We start from the raw sequence: 21,609 nt of genomic DNA, 5'->3' as shown, positions 1-21,609 counted from the left end.
CCTACAAGATAAACCCCTATGATTATAAAATACTTTTTAGCATTGATCTGACAGACAGAAGTTATCATCAACAGGTCAAGGGTGTAGAGAAGACTGATGCTCACGTACCGTATATACATTTCTTCCCTTTCAATCTCTTTGTAGAAATTCTGAAAGAAATCAAACCACAACACTATCTTAAGAAACCAGTTCTATAAAAGGTATCACATGCACATTAAAAATTCACAATTCTCCAACTTGTGTTAAAGACAAACAGACCCAACTCTTTGGATCTGAACCATAAATTCACATAAAATGCAGAAACCACTTACTTTGCTCTTCATGTTTTTTTTGGGTGGGGGGAAGAAATTCTAATGAATAAGTTTTCTGTACTCTAAATACTGCAGGATGTATATGTTAATTTCAAATTCCTAATTTATCTTCTCCCACCATGTTTCTCCCTTTGGTAACCTTAGGTTTGTTTTCTAAGTCTGTGAATCTATTTCTGGTTTAGAAATAAGTTCATTTCTATCATTTTTTTTCCCCTGATTCCAAATATAAATGGTATTATATGATATTTATCTTTCTCAATCTGATTTATTTCATTTAGTATAATCTCTAGGTCCATCCATGTTGTTGCAAATGGCAAAATTTCATTTTTTATGACTGAGTAACAGTCCATTGTGTATCTATACCACATCTAAATAGATAACAAACGAGGACCTACTGTATAGCATAGGGAACTATACTCAACATCTTGTAATAACTTACAATGGAAAAGAATCTATGCTATACACCTGAAGTGAACACAACATTGTACATCAACTATATTTCAATAAAATAAAAAGAAAAAAATGCCTGGCAAAACATTTTTAAAAATTAAAAAATAAGAGCCATGATGGCGTAAATCTACTTCTGTCATTTGAAAGTCACCCATTTTCAGTTAAAACAAAGCATTACCCAAAGACGTGATATCTTAACCATTCATAACCACTACAATTTCATTAGAGGTGGGAGAAAATTCATTTGGGAATAAGCATCATTAACATGATTTAAAGCACGCTGGGTCTAGCCTCACTCACCAAGAACCTTAAGAAGGCAACATGGTGTTGTAACTTGACTGGACACAATAGCCACGGGTCACATGTACTCGAAGAGAAAATCAACTTGCACTTGCCACACACTCGGAGGGCTCAGTAGTCACATGGAGCCAGCCACTGTGTGGAATTGTGCGTGCACATAAGAGCATCTCCATCATCAGGAAATTTCTACTGGAAAGTGCTGGTCTAGACAGACCTTCCAAAACACAGCATGAAAACCGGTCACTGCTCAATAAAACACCTTGTGAAAGCACTGACAGAGGAAGGCTAGTCAGCCGATTATCAACAACGGGCTAACCCTACATGTGTGCTCAGTCACGTCCAGTTCTTTACCACCCTGTGGACGCTAGCCCGCCAGGCTCCTCTGTCCAGGGTATTTTCCAGGCAAGAATACTGGAGTGGGTCGCCGTGCGCTCCTCCAGGGGATTGTCCCCACCCAGGGATTGAACCCGCGTCTCCTGAGATTCCTGCATTGCAGGCGGATTCTTCACCCATTGAGCCACCAAGAAAGCCCTAATTCTACACATTGTAGACTATTTTCAGATGAGCATAAATATTGCTAATACAGTTACATTTCTTTATGAGAAATCTCTACACTTTAAAATCTTTATTGTACATGAGGCACCGAAAGGTATAGAATAGTCACCTAACAAGGTCTAAGGTATGGAGACATCACTGCCACTTTCAGTGTGAAATCCGGCACCTGCACACGAAGTGAGAACTCTAGAATGGGGGCCTGAGATAACTAGTGAATATCACTATCATGAACGCATGCAATTATCCAAGAAGATGAAATAGCCTGTTTTATTTCATTAGCCAAAAAAAGACATTGCTTCCACTATCGATCTGTCTGAAAAGAAATGCTAAATACACGCAGAGAGGAAGAGGGGGTGCGTTTAGAGAGACGCACCAAGATTTCCACGTTTTGCAGCCTTTCAGCTGTGAGTGTCCCCTGGTTTCGGGTAATGAGGATATTTTTGGCTGGCAACTCGGAGCCACGTAACAGAGGCAAGCTACATCAAAGGCGAAGGATGAGCTGTTCACTCCCAGCTCTAGCTCGCCAGTGTTTACAAGCTACAATTTCACACCGCTCTCTTTGGCCCTCCTATTTTTAATCCTTTCCGAAGCTTTTGATCATTCTCCTCTACAATTTCACAACAGGGATATCATGCGACTCTCATTCCTCTCCGAGATATGGAAATGTCTTTATTTCCTGCCTGTGCTGAGTTCTGTTCCCTGCCTAGGACTTCAAAACCTCCCTAGAACCAAAGGATGCTCATCTCAAATCCCAATTTCTATGTAAAACTTTCGAGTTCCTTGTATAAAAGTTCACACTGCTTAGCGGGAGCCCCACTTCTGGGCGCCCCCACCCCCGTGGTCCTCTCTCTATCCCAGCGCGGCCAGCTGTGTTTCTCCAAGCAACCGCATTGAGACCAGGCCCCCAACTCCAAAAGCGCGATGCATTCATCTTTCAGAGCACATGCATTTCACTGCGTTTCAGTTTTGTACTCTTTCATAACTAAGACACATCCTATTGATAAGATTTTTAGAATTCTCGTTGCAACCACCTTAATTAACCTTATAAAGGGGCCACAAAGTACCTGACTTATGTTTGTAAATTAACAATGATTCTACTGCTCTCAGGCACAGATATGACAATTGCGTAGACGAGCCAGGGGACATACAACAAAATCATCTACCAGTAACTGAAAATTGTGTGATTATAAGGGGACAGTGAAATTCTACTTCATTGCAAATCTGCATTTTGTCCAGTGGGAACTGTGATCCACTGTGTATACAGACTTGCTTGCAGAGGTCTGTCTACTTATACTGAGCTCGGTCACTTAGTCATGTCCGACTCTTCTCAACCCCATGGACTGTAGCCCACCAGGATCTTCTGTCCACGGGATTTTTCCAGGCAACAATACTGGAGTGAGTTGCCACTTCCTTCTCCAGGGAATCTTCCCAATCCAGAGATCGAACCTATATTTCTTGCATCTCCTGCATTGGCAGGTGGATGTTTTACCACGAGCACCACCCGGGAAGCCCCAAGAAACAGACTCAGACTTAGAGAATGAACCTACGGTTGCCAGTGGGGAGGGGCAGGGGGAATGGATAGTAGGGAGTTTGGGATAAACATGTACACATTGCTATATTTAAAAGGGATCACCAGCATGGCCCTACTGTAGAACACAGGGACCCTGCCCAATGTCATGCGGCAGCCTGGATGGGAGGAGCCTGGGGGAGAATGGATACGTGGATATGTACGGCTGAGTCCCCTTGCCGTCCACCGAAACCATCACAGCATTGTCAATCAGTTATCCTCCAACACAAAATAAAATGCTTAATTATAAAAAATTAAAGGACTTAGGCTACTGGCCAGGATAACAGCCTCTGTCTCTTATCTTTATTTTTTTTTAAGTGATAGGAAGAATATGATGTTAATGAGCCCAAACAACTTAGCATGTTCCACCAACTCCATAAAAAAAAGGATAATACCACTGGTTCTAAAGGAGATTTGGCAGTGGGCTTACATTTCTTTATTGATGAATATATTTTATGTTCTTTGGTTTTAACCTTAGGATTTCAAGGGAATTTCTGCTTAGTAATCAGTTGAGTACATTTTATATCTTTCTAAACATATGTTTATACCTCCATATTCATCTAAAGATAGAAAGACTCTTGAGAGCCCCTTGGACTGCAAGGAAATCAAACCATTCAATGCTAAAGGAAATCAGTCCTGAATAGTCATTGGAAGGACTGATGTTGAAGTTGAAGCTCTAATACTCTGGCCACCTGATGCGAAGAACTGAGTCATTGGAAAAGACCCTGATGCTGGGAAAAGACTGAAGGCAGGAGGAGAAGGGGACAACAGAGGATGAGATAACTGGATGGCATTACTGACCCAAAGGACATGAGTTTGAGTAAGCTCCGGGAGTTGGTGATGGACAGAGAAGCCTGACGTGCTGCAGTCCATGGACTCACAAAGAGTCAGACATGCCTAAGTGACTGAACTGAACTGAAGTGAGAAAGACATATTCGTTTCTATGAAACTCTATTTGTTTCATAAGTACCAAGATAAAGGTAAAAATGGACCAGGAGGTTAAAAATATATTTATAAGATTAAATGTAATCTTAGCAGTGAATATTATGAGACAGAACATCTACCTGTAAGAATCTAGTTACGTTTCTCTGAAATCCAGAGATCTATTATATTTTTCAAATGAAAGAATCATGATAGGTTGGAATCCATCCTCCCCAGGAAATGGTTAAGAACAGAACACTTGACTCTTCATGGGATGATTCAGGATGTTTCAAGCTGAAGGAAGTGAACGATGTCAGATAGTCTCAGGATGAGAGAGGAACACAGGGTATAACGTCAGGAACTATGAGCTCAGGTGTCCTCACAAATGCTTACTGTTCTGACCCTGATTCTGATTCTGGTAAAAGGCCCTGTTCAGAGTTCATCACCATATTTCCACTAGGTTTTGCATCCTGGTGCACTCAAAAAGATTGTGCTTGAAACAAAGATTAATAGTAGTCAATCATCAAAGCTGGAAACCTCATCAACATAGTAATAATTCTTCCTTCAGGACACAAATGGGCCTCTCAGATCCCCTTAAAGAGCAGAGGGAGCACTAGAAAAGGATGTCCATGGTAGGGAAGGATTTTGAAAAGGTTTCTGCTTCTCTTGTGCAGAAAAATACTGATTTCTATTTTGTGTTAACCACATTGGCATCATCAAAGTAAATTCTTTTGGACTGAGGAAAGAAGGCAGGAAGATAAGAACTGGGCTCATTTTTGAACAAATGATCGAGGCCTTAATTGGCGCAGAGCTCACTGCCACCCCAGTGCACAGTCAGGCTACATATGCGCCAAGAGGCAAACAGCCAGTGGGCCAGATCTCAGGGACGGGAGCCGGTACTGCCAACAGTGGTCCAAGACTCTTACGAAGCACATGCAAATGTGGTTAGATGTTTCAAGCTCACTCATCTTTCCTCGACCATGTCCAGGCTATTGATGAGACCAAAGGCATTCTTCATGCTGCAAGTGTTCTGAACTTCTAGCATTTTTCTCTGATTCTTTCTGAGAGCTCCCATCTTTCTGCTTATGTTACCTGTTCTTCCACTGTTGCTATTGTTCCCTCAGTCATGTTCTACTCTTGGTGACCCCATGGACTGCAGCACGCCAGACTTCCCTGTCCTTCACCATCTCCCGGAGTTTACTCAAACTCATGTCCATTGAGTCGGTGATGCCATCCAACCATCTCGTCCTCTGTCCACTCGGCCATCCTGACACGCTGGTCTTCCATAATGTCTACTTTTTCTATTAGTGCCCTTAACATGTTAATCATGGCATGCTAATTCCCAGTCTGATAATCCTAAAATCTTATGTCCAAGTCCAGATCTGATGTTGTGATTCTTCAAACTGTGTCTTTTGCCTCTAAGACACCTTGTAATTTTATGTTGAAAGTGCTAGTTAAAAGGAGTCAGGTAGTGGCTACAGCGGCAGTTTCTGCTCCAGGGAACTGCGATTCTCTGTATCCTCCTGTCTCTCCAATTTGGGGAGCAGGCGTTTTCCCAGGGGATCTAAGATGACGACTCTAAGAAGAGTTGCTGATTTTCAGTTTGCTAGCTTTTCTTCTTGTAGTGAGGATGGGAGTAACCACTTCCAAGCTCCCTTACGTACTGGACCAGAAACCTTAAGTCCCCCATGTTTAGATTTTCAAGGAAAAGAAAACTTGCTCTCGAAATGTGTATCACTGGCCAAAACAGGTTGGACATCCGCAGAACGCAGGGCTGAGACTGCACAAGCTTTCAGCGGCCAGCTCCTGGTGGCAAAGTTCAGATTCAGTGTTGACACTCAAGTAGAAGGAAGGTAAAAAGTATTCCCTTTTGCTTAACTTTTTAATCCAAACCCCTCTGGTGATTTTCAAGAATGAATGATGTGTCCTGCTCCTCTTGGCACAAAAGTCCATTCCCATGAGCTCAGAGGGCCCACAAGTCCATACAAACTGGGGAAGTCAGGGCAGGGCTTCCACCTGCTGTCCAACGATCAGGTGGTGATGAGGACAATCCAGGGAAGTAAAGAGAAGAAATGCTTTCCTGGCATTCCTGCATCGGGACAGGCAGGGGACATTGATGAAAAGGCTACCAGGGCCAGCAGTCTGTCTGGCTCCTTAAGGGAGCAACAGAGAAGGAAGATGCAGAGAGAGGCAGAGAACTCTGGAGCCAGACGTGGGGTCACGTGGCTCCTTAGGGCCATGAGGTTTGCCAACCACTCCCGGCAACTGAGCTTGCCGTAAAGCTTCCTAAAAGCTCCTCGCCCTGCAGCCTTGCCTGAGGCACCACGACTGCGTCAGGAATGGGGTGTCCTCAGAAGCCGGCCAAGTCCAGTGACCGCAGCTGTGCCAGAGGCCGATGGGTGCGGGTGGCCAAGCTCACCCGGGCCTTCCTGTGGCCACGCATGGGCTTCTGGTGGCTGTGCCGCAGATCGCCACCATCTTGGTGGCTTGACACAATAGCTGTGTTCTCTCACCATTTTGGAGGCTCCAGAGTGAAATCCCCATGTCAGCAGGGCCACGGAGCCTCCAGGAAGAGAGCTGCCCCTTTCAGCTGTGCTGGCTCCGGGCGCTCCTTGGCTGTGGCAGCATCCTTGGCATCACTGCTCCCGCTTCACCCGGTCTTCTCCTCAGGGCCGCTGTCATTTCCTTTTCTCTCCCTTAAAGAATACCTGGCACTGGACTCACCCCATCTGGGTAACCCAGGTCGGTCTCATCTCGAGACCTTGAGTCACAGCTGCTAGGAGCCTTTTTTCCATAGGGTCGTGTTCACGTTTCTGAGGATCGGGACCTGGGCATCTCTTCCGGGGGCCACCATTCCCCCCAACACAGTTTACAAGGCTCCTAGTAACGAACACACTCAGGGGGACTTCCCTGGTGGTCCAGGGGCTCAGAATCCACCTTGCAATGCAGGGGACACAGGTTGGATGCCTGGTCTGGGAACTAAGATCCCACACACCGCTGGGGCAACTGAACCCACGGGCCATAATGACTGAAGACCTCCCGTCCTGGAGCCCATGCTCCGCAACAACAGAGGCCCTCACACTGGAACCAGAGCAAGTCCACGCCCAGCGATGAAGAGCCCGTGCACTGAGGCAAAGACCCAGCACAGCCATCAATAAGTATTTAAAACAAAACACACCCAAACTCCCCACTTAGGATCTGTAATCACTGAGGGCGCTCCCTGGTTACAAGACAAGACGGATCTTCTTATCTTCTGAACCAGGGGAAGAATAGCTGTGCAGATATCCAGAGCAAAGACGGTTGCACAGACACGCTTATTGTGCAGACATGCTGAAACAGCAGATCTGCAAACAGTCCTGCCTTCCTCGTTCCCTGCAACAGATGAGGAAACACGCGGAGGAAGCCACACACGGCCCTGCAAAGCTCTGGGGCCAGCTGTCCCGAAGCGCTGAAATTCTTGGTTCGTCTCCCAGCTTCCTGGACAGGTGGGACATTTAAGCTCTCACTCACCAGCACGTTGACGGTGCAGCTCATGCGGTTTTCTTTGTTCTCATCGTGCATGATGGTTCTATAGTCCAGAAGTCTCTCCATCAGGCGCACGACAAGCTTTACGAAAGTCTCTCCCGTTTTGGCGAGGTATTTGTGTTTCCTGCAGTGCTCCAAGAGGCTGAAAAATAATTACACACACCTTGTTAATCACACTCAGAAAAAGAAACTGGACTGAGGTGCAGTTTAAAATATTTTCCATCATTAACACTTTTTAATTATTTCTGGGCTACAAAGTTCATTGTTGTCTAATTACAGTCTCTCTGTCTCCATTCTGACATAAATCCCACTGTTAATCAACACTTACATTTTATCAAATAACACTTTGTACTGCTCATCGCCTCTGCCTCCTTCCACTTCATGATCCAGCTTGGTGATGATCTCATTTTCAAACTATAATTAAACAGAAGAAGCGTAAATAATCAGTATGGTGGCTATTTCATTTCATGACTTGAGTGTCAATAATACATAAATCGCCCACAGATCGTCATTGGAGAGTTGCCCTGTACCTTTGAAGCTTGATTTCATCTAAGAGGTGCCCTTCTCGAACCCCTGGGGGTTACTGATGGGCCCCTGTCACAGGGGGAATCTGTCATTTCCCTCCCTGGTTGATGAAGCCTCAATGCATCTTCTGAGCCCAGGAGCAAGCACCAGAGAGAGAAAGACAAGGCAATCGTAAGGGGAAAAAAATCAAGGAGCAACATAGAAAAAAGTCCCAAACTTCATCTTTATGAACAAGTAACAACTAAAATAGCTCCTCGGTTCCTGGAAAAGAACAGACGCTGTGTCACTTGGCAGCAGAGTTCTCTGCAATCTGAAAACAGGCAAAGGGCCACTTCCCTGCCATGCCTTAACGGACCTCAGTGATATAGCTCATCCTGGATGACAAACGGTAAAAACAAGAGGGGCAATGCCTTTACGTCAGACCAGCAGACACCTCGAGAAGGTCCCTCCCAGGCCTTTCCTTGAATCCTGCAAAGCTTCTGATTGGATTTCCAGCGTATTACGGTGGGACAGGACCCTCAGGATTGACGGTTTGTCTGTCTCATGCTTTCAGAACAACTCTACATCCTGGGGAGGTGCGAATCTCCAAAATGTTTTCACAGAGGTCACGGACTCCATGGCTGATCAGACTGGAAATAACTCCTGTAATAATGATGGATGTGCGCGCCCGCCCCCCACATCCTCGTGGCCCCATCCCCATCCCTGGCACAATTCAGAGCCACCTGAATATGGGGATTCCGGCCAGGTAATAGTCCCTGCAGTTACTCACGGATGTGGGACAGGTAGGAATGAGGGGCTGCGAGAGCTTTAGTTCCTGAGAAATGAGGTACCCACACTGAACCCAAAGAAGATGAGCAAAGGGGGAACTTCAGGAAATGAGGGCTGAATTCAGGGTTCACACAGTGAGCAGACACGGCATGTATGTGAGGGTCTCTGGGATCCTCCTTTTAAAAAACTATATTGAAGTAGAGCTGATTTTCAACGTTGTGCAAATTTCTGCTGACAGCAAGGGGACTTAGTTATACATGTACATATTCCTTTTCACCTTCTCTTCCACTATGGTTTATTTTAGAAGACTGAACACAGTTCCCCATGCTTGTTGTGTATCCATTCTATATATACTAGTTTGCATCTGCTAACCCCAGACTCCCATCCATCTCTCCCCATTCCCCTTCCGCCTGGCAACCACAAGCCTGTTCTCTTGGTTTGTGAGTCTATTTCTGTTTTGTAGGTAAGTTCATCCATGTCATATTTTAGATTCCACATATCAGTGATGTGCTATGACATTATCTCTCTTTCTGACTTACTCCACTTAGTAGGATCATCTCTAGCGGGATCCCCTTAAAATATATGCTCAGACATTGCTTTCCCAGGCAACTAGTCCCCCGCTGTTATTGGGATTCCATAAGAATTTAAGCTGCATGAGAGGAAGAATTTTCTTCTCTGTTGGTCTCTGCTGTATTCCCAGCCCCTAGGATAGCCCCTGGCATGGGTGATCTAATGGGGTGAATATGCTATGTACACAGAAATTACTGCATAGAGTTGGTGTTAAACTGGAGCTGGGGCGGACTTAATAGGGCCCCCAAGCAGCGGGCCAGTAGGTTACCAAGATACAACCTTGGCCACACAAGCCAAGCAGTGAACGCTCTCACTGCAGTGCTTGTAACTGGTCCATCCGACACTGTCTACTGCACTGCGGACCTGGGGCCCCACTGCTGCCGTGAAACCCGCAGTGACATCCCTGTGAAGCAGAAGGCAAGGGGGCTGAGAGACCCAAGGAGCAGCCTCAAAGCACGACCTTGATCGGGACATGCTGCCTGAAGTCACAGTTTTATCACGCTATGGATGAAACAAAGGCTTAAAACAGGACTGGGGAGAAGTATTGATTCGTGCTTGACATCAAGGACTTAGCAACATCACAAAAACTGGGACTTCAGTAAATCCCTGCAATTCTCTTCTTGATCTGCTCCATTGTCTCCTCCCCCCAGTAAACACCCTCTTTGATTCTGTTGGGCTTAAGAAGTTCAGGGATTTTAGAAACAGAGGAAAAAAAGATGGTTCTTTCTACTGAAGAAGAAAGAATGAGTTGCATTTTTTTCTGGTTCACCTGAGGTCTCAGGAGAATGACTTTTACTATATAATAAGAACTGTTGGATACTAACTCACTATTACTCTTCTCTTTGCAGAAAAAAACTCTGCAAAAGTTGGTTCTGTCTGGAGACTAGCACAAGAGAAATGGCTTGCTACTGGACCAAAAGTTGGCATTTCAAGGCAGCCCCATCTTCCATGATGGCACCATGATGGGGATGCCAGCAATTAAGTGGTGAGTGCTGATTTTTCAGAAGAAACCATTGCGAGGTAAAATAAGACTAAATTTAATTGAAACACACAATTCAATTTCACACATGTTTAAGGAGCATACAACAAAGAAGGCTTAGAGAGTGAAGAAAAACACACCTCATCCTAACACAGGCAGACACACATCGGCACTTCAAATTGCTCATCGCTAGTTAATCAGAAGGTATTTGAATTTAGAGTCTGCTTTCTGGAAATGGCATGTTTTCTCTGCTTCTCCACAAACCTCACTACCACAAAACAAGGGCAATAAAGGAGGCTCCAGCTCCCTAAGCAGGCTGCCTATCAAATTTTGACTGATGAATTTAATGTTTTCTAAAAAGAGTGGATGAATGATAAGTAAATCAGAAGAACACAGCTGATCCTAATTTCACTAACCTCAAGTCTAAACTCTGTAATTTGCACAAGCGCTTGGCAACCCTATCCCGTTTATCAGCGAGATTCAATTCCACAGATCTGCAGCTTAGCCTCAAATGCCAGGGCCTTCATCAATTTTCACCAAATATACTAGCATCAGTTCGCTCCTGTGCTCTGAACTGTTATCACAATCAGGATGAAATGATCCTGTCCAAATAAACTGGAGAAAGTACGTTTGCTGAAAGAGCAGGGTTGGTTTTCTAAAAATCATGTTTATTATCTTACTTGTAAAGACATGCTGTCTGGTAATTTGAAACAGGATTCTCTATGCTTGGGATAAAATTAGCAAGGGTTTACTGTGTTGCTCAGAAGGTAACAGAGGCTCACTCATGTGATAAGCAAAATCATTATATTATCCCCTCTTTTCTGAAACACTAATATCGCTACAGAAATATCCACAGGGTGTCTGACTTAAAATATTGAACAGAGCATCTCTAAGCACCCGATACCAGCGGCCCTACGAGAAAATGAAACCTAAGAGGCCACGTATAAACACAGGGCTTTTCAGAAGGTTGCTGTCAAGCTGAACACAGTGGAGGCTGAACGGAGCTATGCTCGCAGGAGTAATGTATGACATTAACATCATCTTCGACTCAATTAACTTAGGAAGAACCATTGCTTTCACCTCTCAATGCAACATGAACCATGAGTTATCGGCTCTAACTTAAGAGATCGTGGAATGAAAGGTCTCAGTACAGGATAATCTAAAAGCCGTTTCTCCTTGGTTTGGAATGCATCATTACTGTGGGGGGTTAGACTTAACATTCTTGCTATACTGCATTTATAAATGCATAAAACCAGGCTTGCATTCTCCAGGTATCCGGGGACATGTTTAGAGAAGAGATCTGGGGTTATGTCAGAGCAAGGCAGGACCAGGATGGAAGGTTGGAACCGGTAACTCACCACATGGGTCAACAGCCGAGAGAAAGCTGAACGCTAGGACTGCGGGAAGCGAAGCACATTAGCAAAAGTTTCTTTGACCCTTCAAGAAAACTTGAGCGCAGGCAAGCTGCTTCTTACTGCACGCTGCCTTACTGTGCTTCGCAGAGACTGCACTTTTACTGACTGAAGGTCTGCGCCTTGAGCATGTCTCTCCACGCCATTGATTGAATAGCATTTGCTCAGTTCTCTGTGTCACATTTTGGTAATTCTAGCAATATTCCAAACTCTCTACCAGCCTTTAAGAATCACTGAAGGCTCAGATGATGGTTAGCATTTTTTAGCAATAAAATATCTTTTTCCTTTTTAGCAATAAAGTATTTTTAATCAAGGTATGAACATTGCTTTTTTAGATAAGATGCCATTGCACATTTAAGAGACTGCCGTATAGTGCAAACACAACTTTTATACGAACTGTGAAACCAAAAAACTCACGCGATTCACTTTGTTGAGATTTCCCTTCATCATGGTGGTCTGGAACCAAACCCACAGTATCTCCTGGGCCTGCCTGTCTGGCTACACTTTGTCCTAATTTGTATATTTTTTTTTTCTAATTTGCATTTTTTAGAAAAAAGCATCTCACAAGACGCTGGAGGTCTGACCAAGGTTTTAGACCAACCCCTGGTATTAGAGAGCTCCAGAAATTAGATTCTCTTTCATTCTGTGCCCCCAGATGGAACTGTCTAAGCCAACAGCATTGCAGAAGCACGCCCTTCTCTTTAGCATGACTAGAAGGCTGGGGTAGGGTGGGTGGAAGTCAGTTAACTGTCTGTGTGGATCACATGGCCAAGAGGAAGGCACAGGCTTAGCAGGGAGCATCCTGGTCTCCCACACCCTTGGGGCTCCGTGCTCCCAGGTTGACACCTGAAGAGTAACTGACGCCCCCCGAATCTATCACTCAGCCGTTAATCCTTGTGCTCAGACGCACCACGACTTTGAGGTATATTGCATCCCCCGCCTAACCACTCTGTAAACTTAATTACACACTTAATTAGTCTCTGGCACTCCACAGCCCACGTCCTATCGATAAAGTCCCCACATCCCTCTAGGTCTAACAAGCAGGCAGCTCAGTGACCTGGAAGCTTCTGTGAAACACCCAGGAGCCTATAGTCAAGCCCCAGACCTGCAGCAGCCTGGCAGGGGACTGTCTGCTGCGTGGCGACACCTGGCGACCCTCGGACAGGTGCAGCTGAGCCCCTCTGCTCCACAGCACAGACCGGGGACTGCCTGGGCTGTCTTCACTGACAGTGGACTCCAGGAGCAAGCCTGCACAGAAGTCCTGTGGGTTAAAGGGGGTTATGAGAGTCTAGGCAGATCTTTGGGCTTCCTTGGTGGTGCTAGTGGTAAAGAACCCGCCTGCCAATGCAGGAGATGTAAGAGATGTGGGTTCAATCCCTGGGTCGGGAAGATCCCCTGGAGCCGGAAATAGTAACCCACCCCAGTATTCTTGCCTGGAGAATCCAATGGACAGAAAAGCCTGGTGGGCTATGGTCCAGGGGTCACAAAGAGTCAGACAGGACTAAAGCGACTTCGCGTGCACACACTCCGGCACCTCTTTGCTGGAAAAGCTTTTATAATAGTAACAGGATCCAGTGTCATCAGAACTCTCAGAGTTCAGGGTGTTAGTTTCCATGACCTCTTGGACCACTTTTGAGCCTGGGGTTCAGTGAAATGAAAGCCTAATTTGGGGGCCATATTTCCTCTCTAAGCATCCAAAACAACAGAATCAAGCATTATTTTTTAAATGAAAGCAAGAATAAAGCAATCAACAAAATCCCAATGAACTGAAGAATAAACAAAAAATCACCACCGAACATATTCACATTCATATTACAGTGCAAACTACATTGGCTTTGCCACCAAGAGGCAGAAGCTGCCAACACCCACTGGGCTTATTCAATTATTTGCTTAAGGTAACCAGCCTGGGCAGCAGGAAGAGATTATTCAAACAGGAATTCACAAACATTTAGGACACAAAGATTACTCATGTTATAATTTTTTACAACTAAATAGGAATTTCTGGAAGTCTTGGGGCATTTTGCTGACCCTCAGGAAGAGGACAGAAAATGGCTCTGTGACCGAAAACACTATATTGTTGTGGAGTCTTTTCCACCCCATTTTTATTAATGGTCTAGAGCCCACATGGCCATTTGCTGCAATTCTTAGCTGTTAGTTCTGTATTTTCCAAAGATAGAAGGCATGGAATTCTTCAAAAAACAGGTGCCAAGGGAGAATTTAAAAGGTATGCTTTACTTCTGAATCAAAATCTAGTGAGGCTGAGGCTCAGAATGTACTCATTTGGGGGGCAGGGTCTGGTGGCTCAGACAGTAAAGAATCCATCTTCAATGTGACAGATTTGGGTTCAATTCCTGGGTTGGGAAGATCCCCTGGAGAAAGAAATGGCAACCCACTCCTGAATTGTTGCCTGGAAAATCCCATGGACAGAGGAGCCTGGTGGGCCACAGTCCATGGGGTCACAAAGAGTTGGACACGACTGAGCAACTAACTCTTTCCCTTTCACACTTTCTCGGTGAGACTGGGGAGAGGTTAGTCAAGGCTCATCTTGTCGTTACAAGGCTCAGCTGAGCTATATGATGTGTGCATGCTCAGTCGTTCAGTTATATCCCACTCTTTGCAACCCCACAGACTGTAGCTCACCAGGCTCCTCTGTCCATGGGATTTTCCAGGCAAGAATATTGGAGTGGGTTGCCATTTCTTTCTCCAGGGAATCTTCCTGACCCAGGGGTTGAACCTGTGTCTCTTACATCTCCGGCATTAGCAGGCGGGTTCTTTACCACTAGCGTCACCTGGGAAGTCAGTTGCCATGCCCTCCTCCAGGGGATCTTCCTGACCCAGGGATCAAACCCATGTCTCCCACGTCTCCTGCACTGCTGACAGATTCTTTACCCCTGAGCCGTCGGGAAAGCCTGCCTGCTGACATGAAGCAGATTACTTTCTGGGTGGGAAGGATTTCTAGAACGCAAGCCCACTTGGTACACACGTGAGCCTCCTAGTTCAGATACTCCTGTCTCATCCAAGCTCTTCCATGACAGATCAGATCACATGGACCTGGTAGGACCTGCCCAGAGCCAAAGGTATCAAGGTCAGGAATTGCCTTCAGCCATCGTAAGAGGGTCCCAGGCTACCAGGAGGCTACCATAACTCCAGGCCACCCTATCCCACCTCCATGTCATCCTATCCTACCTCCCTGCCAGACCCCCCGGTGCACACACCTTGGGGAGACAGGACGAGCAACACCCAGGACACAGAAAAGGGGACGCTTATTTTGAAAGAAGATTCCTGCTCCTTCTTGCAGAAATGGAGACAAGGAAGAAGCAGACTCTTGGGGAATTGTATGTATTAGAACATTCTAATGAAATGCCCTCCACTACCGCTGGAGACCCTAGGAGCAACAGCCCTGGGGAGCTTTTAAAAAAAGCCAATGTGTAAGACATGGTTTTGAAATTCCAATGGCGGCGTGAGGCAGTTTAAACTTGAGTGAAATGGTGGGTAGTTCTTCTGAACCCATCAGGTCACTTCTCCACTGTAACTGTTAAGAGTGTGAAAAACTGCTCACGGCACATAGTTCATAGCAGGGTCTGAACAGCCCCACTCTGAAAGCTACAGCAACCTCTCAAAAAAGAGGCTCCGTCACATGTTCCAAACACTGAAGTTTTGTAAAAATGAAAAACCTTCATGCCTTCCCCTCCCTCCGTTTGGTCTGCACACCTGCTGTGAACACAGAGCGAATCTAAGCCTTGTGGACGTGACTAACGAGGTTAGGTAATTGAATTGGTGGCAGATTAAACAGCAGTCAGCCAGCCCCGTCCTAGAAGCCCCCTGGATGGGGGGGAAGTGCAGGTCGGCTGTGCCTGCCGTTCCGTGCGCGTGTCAGCCACACATATTCCCCAACGCCGCCGACAAGGCAGAGCGGGCACGCCCTGTGCTTCAGGAGGGGGCCCCTGGAGGACGAGGGCTGAACCGAGAACAGAAACGAGTCTGAAAAGATACGGCGAGCGGACAGACAAACGCTGTGGCCCAGGAGAGCCTGGAATGGGGGCGGGGGGAGCAGATGGACCCTGGGGCTGAGACAGAGGAAGGACCACAAGTCATCGCAACCCACCAGCGAGGCCAGGACAGCAAGCCAAGGCCGGGCCGGCGGAACGGGACCCGTGACCCGGAGGACAAGGAGCCTGGCAGGAACGAGGGCCCTGGGCAAGCAGGAGATTTGGGAAGGATGGCACGCCCTGCGGCATCCACATGCCTTCCCAACAGGGAGGCTAAGATAGGTCAGTAGAAAATCTGAGCTGTCCCAACGGAAAAGGAAATTGATCATTTCCCAATTCATAAGACCAGATTACTTTAGCAAAGAGATTTTTTTTCACTAGTTTTTTTTTTTTTGGCCCTGATTTTACTTTCAGGGTGTCTTTTCACCTGTCTATGAAGGTACAAACATAAGATAATATAAATGAACAAACGGCCAAGGATCCTCAACCGAAAATTCATGGCTGTGGGTATGCAGGCTCTTAGTTCCCTGACAGGGATCGAACCTGCACCCGCTGCAGTGGAGGCATGAAGTCTTAACCACTGGACCACCAGGAAAGTCTCTACATATACCTTAAGGAATTTCATCTGTCTCATTGCACAGGTAAGAACACCAAGGCGCACACTTAGAAGAAGAAAGGCAAAGACTTTAGACTTAAAAATAAGGTAACTCAGCAAGAAGCAGCCAGTCAGAAAATAACAGTAAGGTCTGATCAAACCCTCTACTACACCTATGAAGGAGGGTGAAAGAGTTTTACCCAGTTTTAATGTGTAAGTAAATCCAGATAAAAGTAACTGAAAGCTAAAAACAAAGAACAAAGCTCCATAAAGCTGAGAGCAGTCCTCCTTAAGAATGATAGGCTTCCTCCACAAGGAAAGCCTAGGACTCTTCTCTCTTAAGATGCAGAAGTGTTTTCCATATTCAGCACGTGTAACTGCAGAACTATCTATGAGTCCTTTCAAGAGGACACGCCACAGCACCTTGAGAAAGTGGCTTGTCTCCAAGCCACTTACTGCACACCCACATCCTTACCATCTGGAAGCTTCGGGTGGAGTGGAATTCACACTGCATCATGTCGAAGAAGATGGGGATGGTGGCCTTGCGAAGCTCTGTCTCTGGAATCAGCGTCATTTCTAATATAGGACCGACCATCTCTGGAATGAACTTGATCTTGTGTTGACCTTGAATAAAGAAATGCATTATTCAACAATTTTTTTAAAAAGGGATTCTGAAATGGGCTTCAATGGACAAAATAAAACTACACAGGTCACTATGATTTGAAGGCTAGGATCTGGAGAATATATATCCATTTCTCATCCACAGGCAACAATTTTGAATGTGTTCAGCCTGTAGTATAAGTGGACAGTACTGCGAATTTAAGTAAAGCTATTAAAAAAATCCATCTAGTACAGGGCCTGCAGTCATGGTTTGTCTATTACAGACAATAAACGCCATTTCACAAATAGACAATTACATCACACACATAAGAAGCGTGAGCAGAAAAAAAAAAAAAAAGAAGAAGCGTGAGCCACCAGTGGGTACCCAGATTTGGAAAGAGCAGGGCTGGGAGATGGGACACTGGGCATCTCACTTTGCAGATAATGAACAAGAGTTGATAAAGTGAAGGCAGGTAGGATAGATGGTCTCTTGGGCCCTCTCTATCTGTAACATCATTTGAAAAACAGTTTACTATTTGGAACCTCTGTAAATAATGTTGAGTGATTTCTGTAACCTTCCCAATGACTGCAATCAAAGAAAACAATGCCAGACCTCAGAATATGAAGCTGTGAAAACAGAAAGGACTCTTTTTTTTTTTTTTTTTTTGACTAACGATGTGATTGGAAAATGCTTGTTTATTTATTTTTAATATTTATTTATTTATTTGGGTCTTAGTTGAGGCCGGTGGGGTCTTCATCATGTCATGAGGGACCTTTCGTTGCAGCTGCTCAGCCGGGCTCAGTAGCTGAGCATGCAGGCTTAACTGCCCCATGGCATGTGGGATCTTAGCTTCCTGACCAGGGATCAAACTTGTGACCCCTGCATTGGAAGGCGGATTCTTAACCACTGGACTGTGAAGGAAGTCCCCGAAAATGCTTAGTTAAATAACTACTTTATCTTATATCTCACCTGTCTTGTCCAGATATAATTTTTTTAAGCATCAGATTATAATATTCATTATGATTCACAGGGCAATAGTATTTGCTTAAAAACCACTTTAGAAAGACCTTCTCAAATACTATTGCCCCACGACTAATAAGGAATATTATAGTATTAGCTGACATTTACTAAGTATGACTACAAGACAAGCCTCATGGAAAGAGCCTCACTGATTCTCAACATCATTTTGTGAGATGGTGACCACATCTCTTGCAATTTTAAAAATTGAACTTTAAAAAAAAATGTAATAGACTTTATATTTTATAGCAAAACTGAGCAGAAGGTACAAAGATTTCTCCTACACTCCCACCTCGTTAGCACCACCCTCTCCCGGAGTGGGGGCCATTCTAAACTCTGTTTTACAGAGGAAGAGACTGCGGACTTCCCAAAACCAGCAGGCTGCCCACTGGAAACAGTGGGGCAGGATGGGAGCCCGGGTCTGGGATTCTGAAGCCTCGGCCTGTCCCCCATTCCCTGCCTGCTTGTCACGGGATGGCTCCAGGGGAGTGGCACTCGCCGACCCTCCGGAATAGAAAGGACGCTGGCTGTCCACAGCGCCCCCTTATCTGTCTGTTCTTACAATCACCCAGGGGCAGGCAGCTCCCTAGCGACCCAGTGGTTACAACGGCTTGCACTGCTGAGGTCTTGGGTTCAATCCCTGGTCCGGGAACTAAGACTTGGCTGCACAGCCAAACAAAACAGACACGCAGACACAGATGCAGGGGACGGGGGCCTGTCATTTTCTCTAGCGTTACAGGAGTAACACGCTTCTAAAATGTGCCCCTCAGGAAGTAGAAACTGGCTTCTTTCAGGGTCCAAACATGTTTACTTTTCTTTTCTATTTCAATTATGTGTTTGGTAATGTTGGTTTCATACCTTTCGAGGCCTCTGCTTTCGACTGCTAACTCAAAAATCTCAGTCTTCTTTTTTTTTTTCATTTTTTTTGCTGCCATTTTGCACCCCCCTCCCCCACCGGGCAGTGGCTCCCAAACCTTGCTGGACCTAAACTCCTGAGGGCTGAGAGTGATGAGGGTGAGCTTCCAGAGAACCTGAAGTGATAAGAGGCCAGCAGAGGGAAAAAGCTGGGAGACCCCCTCTCTCCCCACCCATGCCTGGAAAAAAGATGTTGGAAACCTCATTTCCAAAAAAAGGGGGTGTTGGTTTTATGTGAGATGACATGACATAATTAAATCTAGAGGCAGGGCCTATCCAGAAAGTGGTCTTTTAAAATTCCTGCCTTCTTATCTTTAATTTCAGAATTTCTGATTTATTTTTATTTCACTCCATTATAATTTATATCATTTCTTTCCAACATATAATAGAAGAATGCATAAGAGTTAAATGTTTGAATGAATTATTTGCAACATTCTGTTATTAAGACTTGTAATTTACCCAGAGTTAATCAATATTACTAATATTTTTACATAATCTGGAAATAGAATGGATACAATAAATAATTTAGCTTTCCTTAGAACTCAGCAAATAGAGATTTCAGACAAGAGAACCATTAAATGAATTTGGTTATTATAAATGAAGACCCTTAACAAAATATATAATCCTCATAAGTGGCCTAAATGAAATGTATTCTGAGATTTGTACCAAGTGGACATATACACAAAATGTGACGTTCAACAAGGAATCTGAATATTACTAAAATCTTACTTTAAAAAATCTTATTAACCTTTACTGAATAAATAATACTTTGACTAAAGTTCTAATGTAATGTGATTTTCATCACTTCCCCCAAAGCTTATTGTTTCTGAAAGGCATGTAACTGAGGCAAAGCATTCTCTCAGAAATGCTATTATATTCTGTCTCTCAGGTGTCACTTCTCTTGTATTATGTCTAAAGAAATGCCAGAGCCAGTGTTTCAGAAAACAGATGCTGGTGACAGAGAGGTGTTCATCAAGCACAACTGCAGTATCACAGAGGACTCTGTCACCAAGAGTCTTTGCTGTTCCAGGCTGGGAGGAGAGTATAGGATAGTAACAAGTGGCTGTGAACACAGGGATTGGAAAGGTAAGGTCCAAAAACAACGGTGCCTCCAATTTCACTGTAATTGTTACAGTGATAATCTCTGATTATTACTCCTCCCATTAACGCAGGACACACTGGCTGGGCTCCAGTGATCAGCCTCAGCCACAGTGAGGTCCCCAGACTTTAGCCTTGGAGAACCAGTGGTCCTCAAGATGAGAGAGGGCTGGATGCAATTCTCCAGTATTCATCTTTTTTTTTTTTTTTTCTTGTTCTGGCATTTGCATTATGGATTTCCCCTGGAGCATCTCTTGTTCAAATTTAATGATGAAATCAGGCTTGGAATCAATGGGGATCAAGGTGACTCTTGAACTGTAGACTTTGAGAAAAAGTCTGTTTGTATCCTTTTGAGACAAAGGAAGAAAATGGTAATGATTGGATCACAATGGGACTCTTTCACCTCTGGTCACCTCTGCCAAACTCCTGGTTTGTCATTTGTTGTTCGATCACTAAGTCACGTCTGATTCTTTGCGACCCCCATTGTCTGTAGCCCTCCAGGCTCTTCTGTCCTTCACTATCTTCCAGAGTTTGCTCAAATTTGGGTCCAAAATTCCTGGTTGCTGCTACTGCTAAGTCACTTCAGTCGTGTCCGACTCTGTGCGACCCCATCCCTGGGATTCTCCAGGCAAGAACACTGGAGTGGGTTGCCATTTCCTTCTCCAACGTGAAAAGTGAAAGTGAAGTCGCTTATTCATGTCCGATTCTTTGCGACCGCATGGACTGCAGCCTACCAGGTTCCTATGTCCATGGGATTTTCCAGGCAAGAGTACTGGAGTGGGGTGCCATTGCCTTCTCTGAAAATTCCTGGTTACCACTCCCCAATTCTTAAAACCCCACCGGGAGTCTTTCTTCTCATGACAAAACATGGAGCTTATTCTTTGGGAAATAGACTGCTCTGTCTCTCAGGGAGCGGCTGGCTCCTGCCTTCTGAGCAACCTCCCCCCGGGGTGTCTGGAAGATCTCTTGATGATCCCGAGTGTTCAGAAATCTGGGACGTTAAACGTTAAACATCGTCTAATCCTGGGAAAATCTTCGTATACACAAGGGTAGACAAGAGCCAAAATTTCCATCACCCCGTCAAATAGATTCGGCCCCACTGTATATGGGTTTTAATGGGAAACACACAATTTTTCCAAGTCTCCAAAAACACCCCTGAAGGGAATCTCTGCATGACAAATACCCCTGACCAGCCTGGCAGATAAAGATCTCGCTGCAGGCACATTTGTCCTGGCCAGATCTGAGGCGTGCGGCTCCGGGGTGCTGTATGTAATAAACAAAATGTAAATCGAGGTGAGAAAGGCGAAAGGGAGATGGGGGCTCCGTGGGCTGCTGCAGAGCGCGCTTTGATAAATAACTGAAGAGCTGGGTAAATAAGCACATTTCTCCTCCTTTTTTTGGGAGAGAGTCTGCCTTTGATTTCTCCTTTTGCACTCAAAATATGACAGGTATGGGAGGAAAAAAAAGGACCAGGACATGCTGCTCAGCCCCATGGGGCAGCGCTGTGTCTG

General features: G+C 45.1%; 1 protein-coding gene across 2 annotated transcripts in view; it reads right to left on the bottom strand.

The window, feature by feature from the left end:
* DOCK1 (dedicator of cytokinesis 1) overlaps window positions 1-21,609 on the bottom strand; it is a 546,606-nt gene that overhangs the window by 71,171 nt on the left and 453,826 nt on the right. For both annotated transcript variants that reach the window (XM_043926662.1, XM_043926663.1), the window contains exons 33-36: window positions 16,943-17,091; window positions 7,958-8,043; window positions 7,615-7,771; window positions 109-149 (exon numbers count right to left, since the gene is read on the bottom strand). In XM_043926662.1, coding sequence (XP_043782597.1) covers window positions 109-149; window positions 7,615-7,771; window positions 7,958-8,043; window positions 16,943-17,091 — 433 coding nt within the window. The remainder of the gene's footprint in view (window positions 1-108; window positions 150-7,614; window positions 7,772-7,957; window positions 8,044-16,942; window positions 17,092-21,609) is intronic.

This window comes from Cervus elaphus, chromosome 15 (assembly GCF_910594005.1).
Source record: "Cervus elaphus chromosome 15, mCerEla1.1, whole genome shotgun sequence".
Classification (NCBI taxonomy): Eukaryota; Metazoa; Chordata; class Mammalia; order Artiodactyla; family Cervidae; genus Cervus; species Cervus elaphus.
Note: the sequence above shows the minus strand (reverse complement) of the source record. Positions and strands in the feature narration are given on the sequence as shown.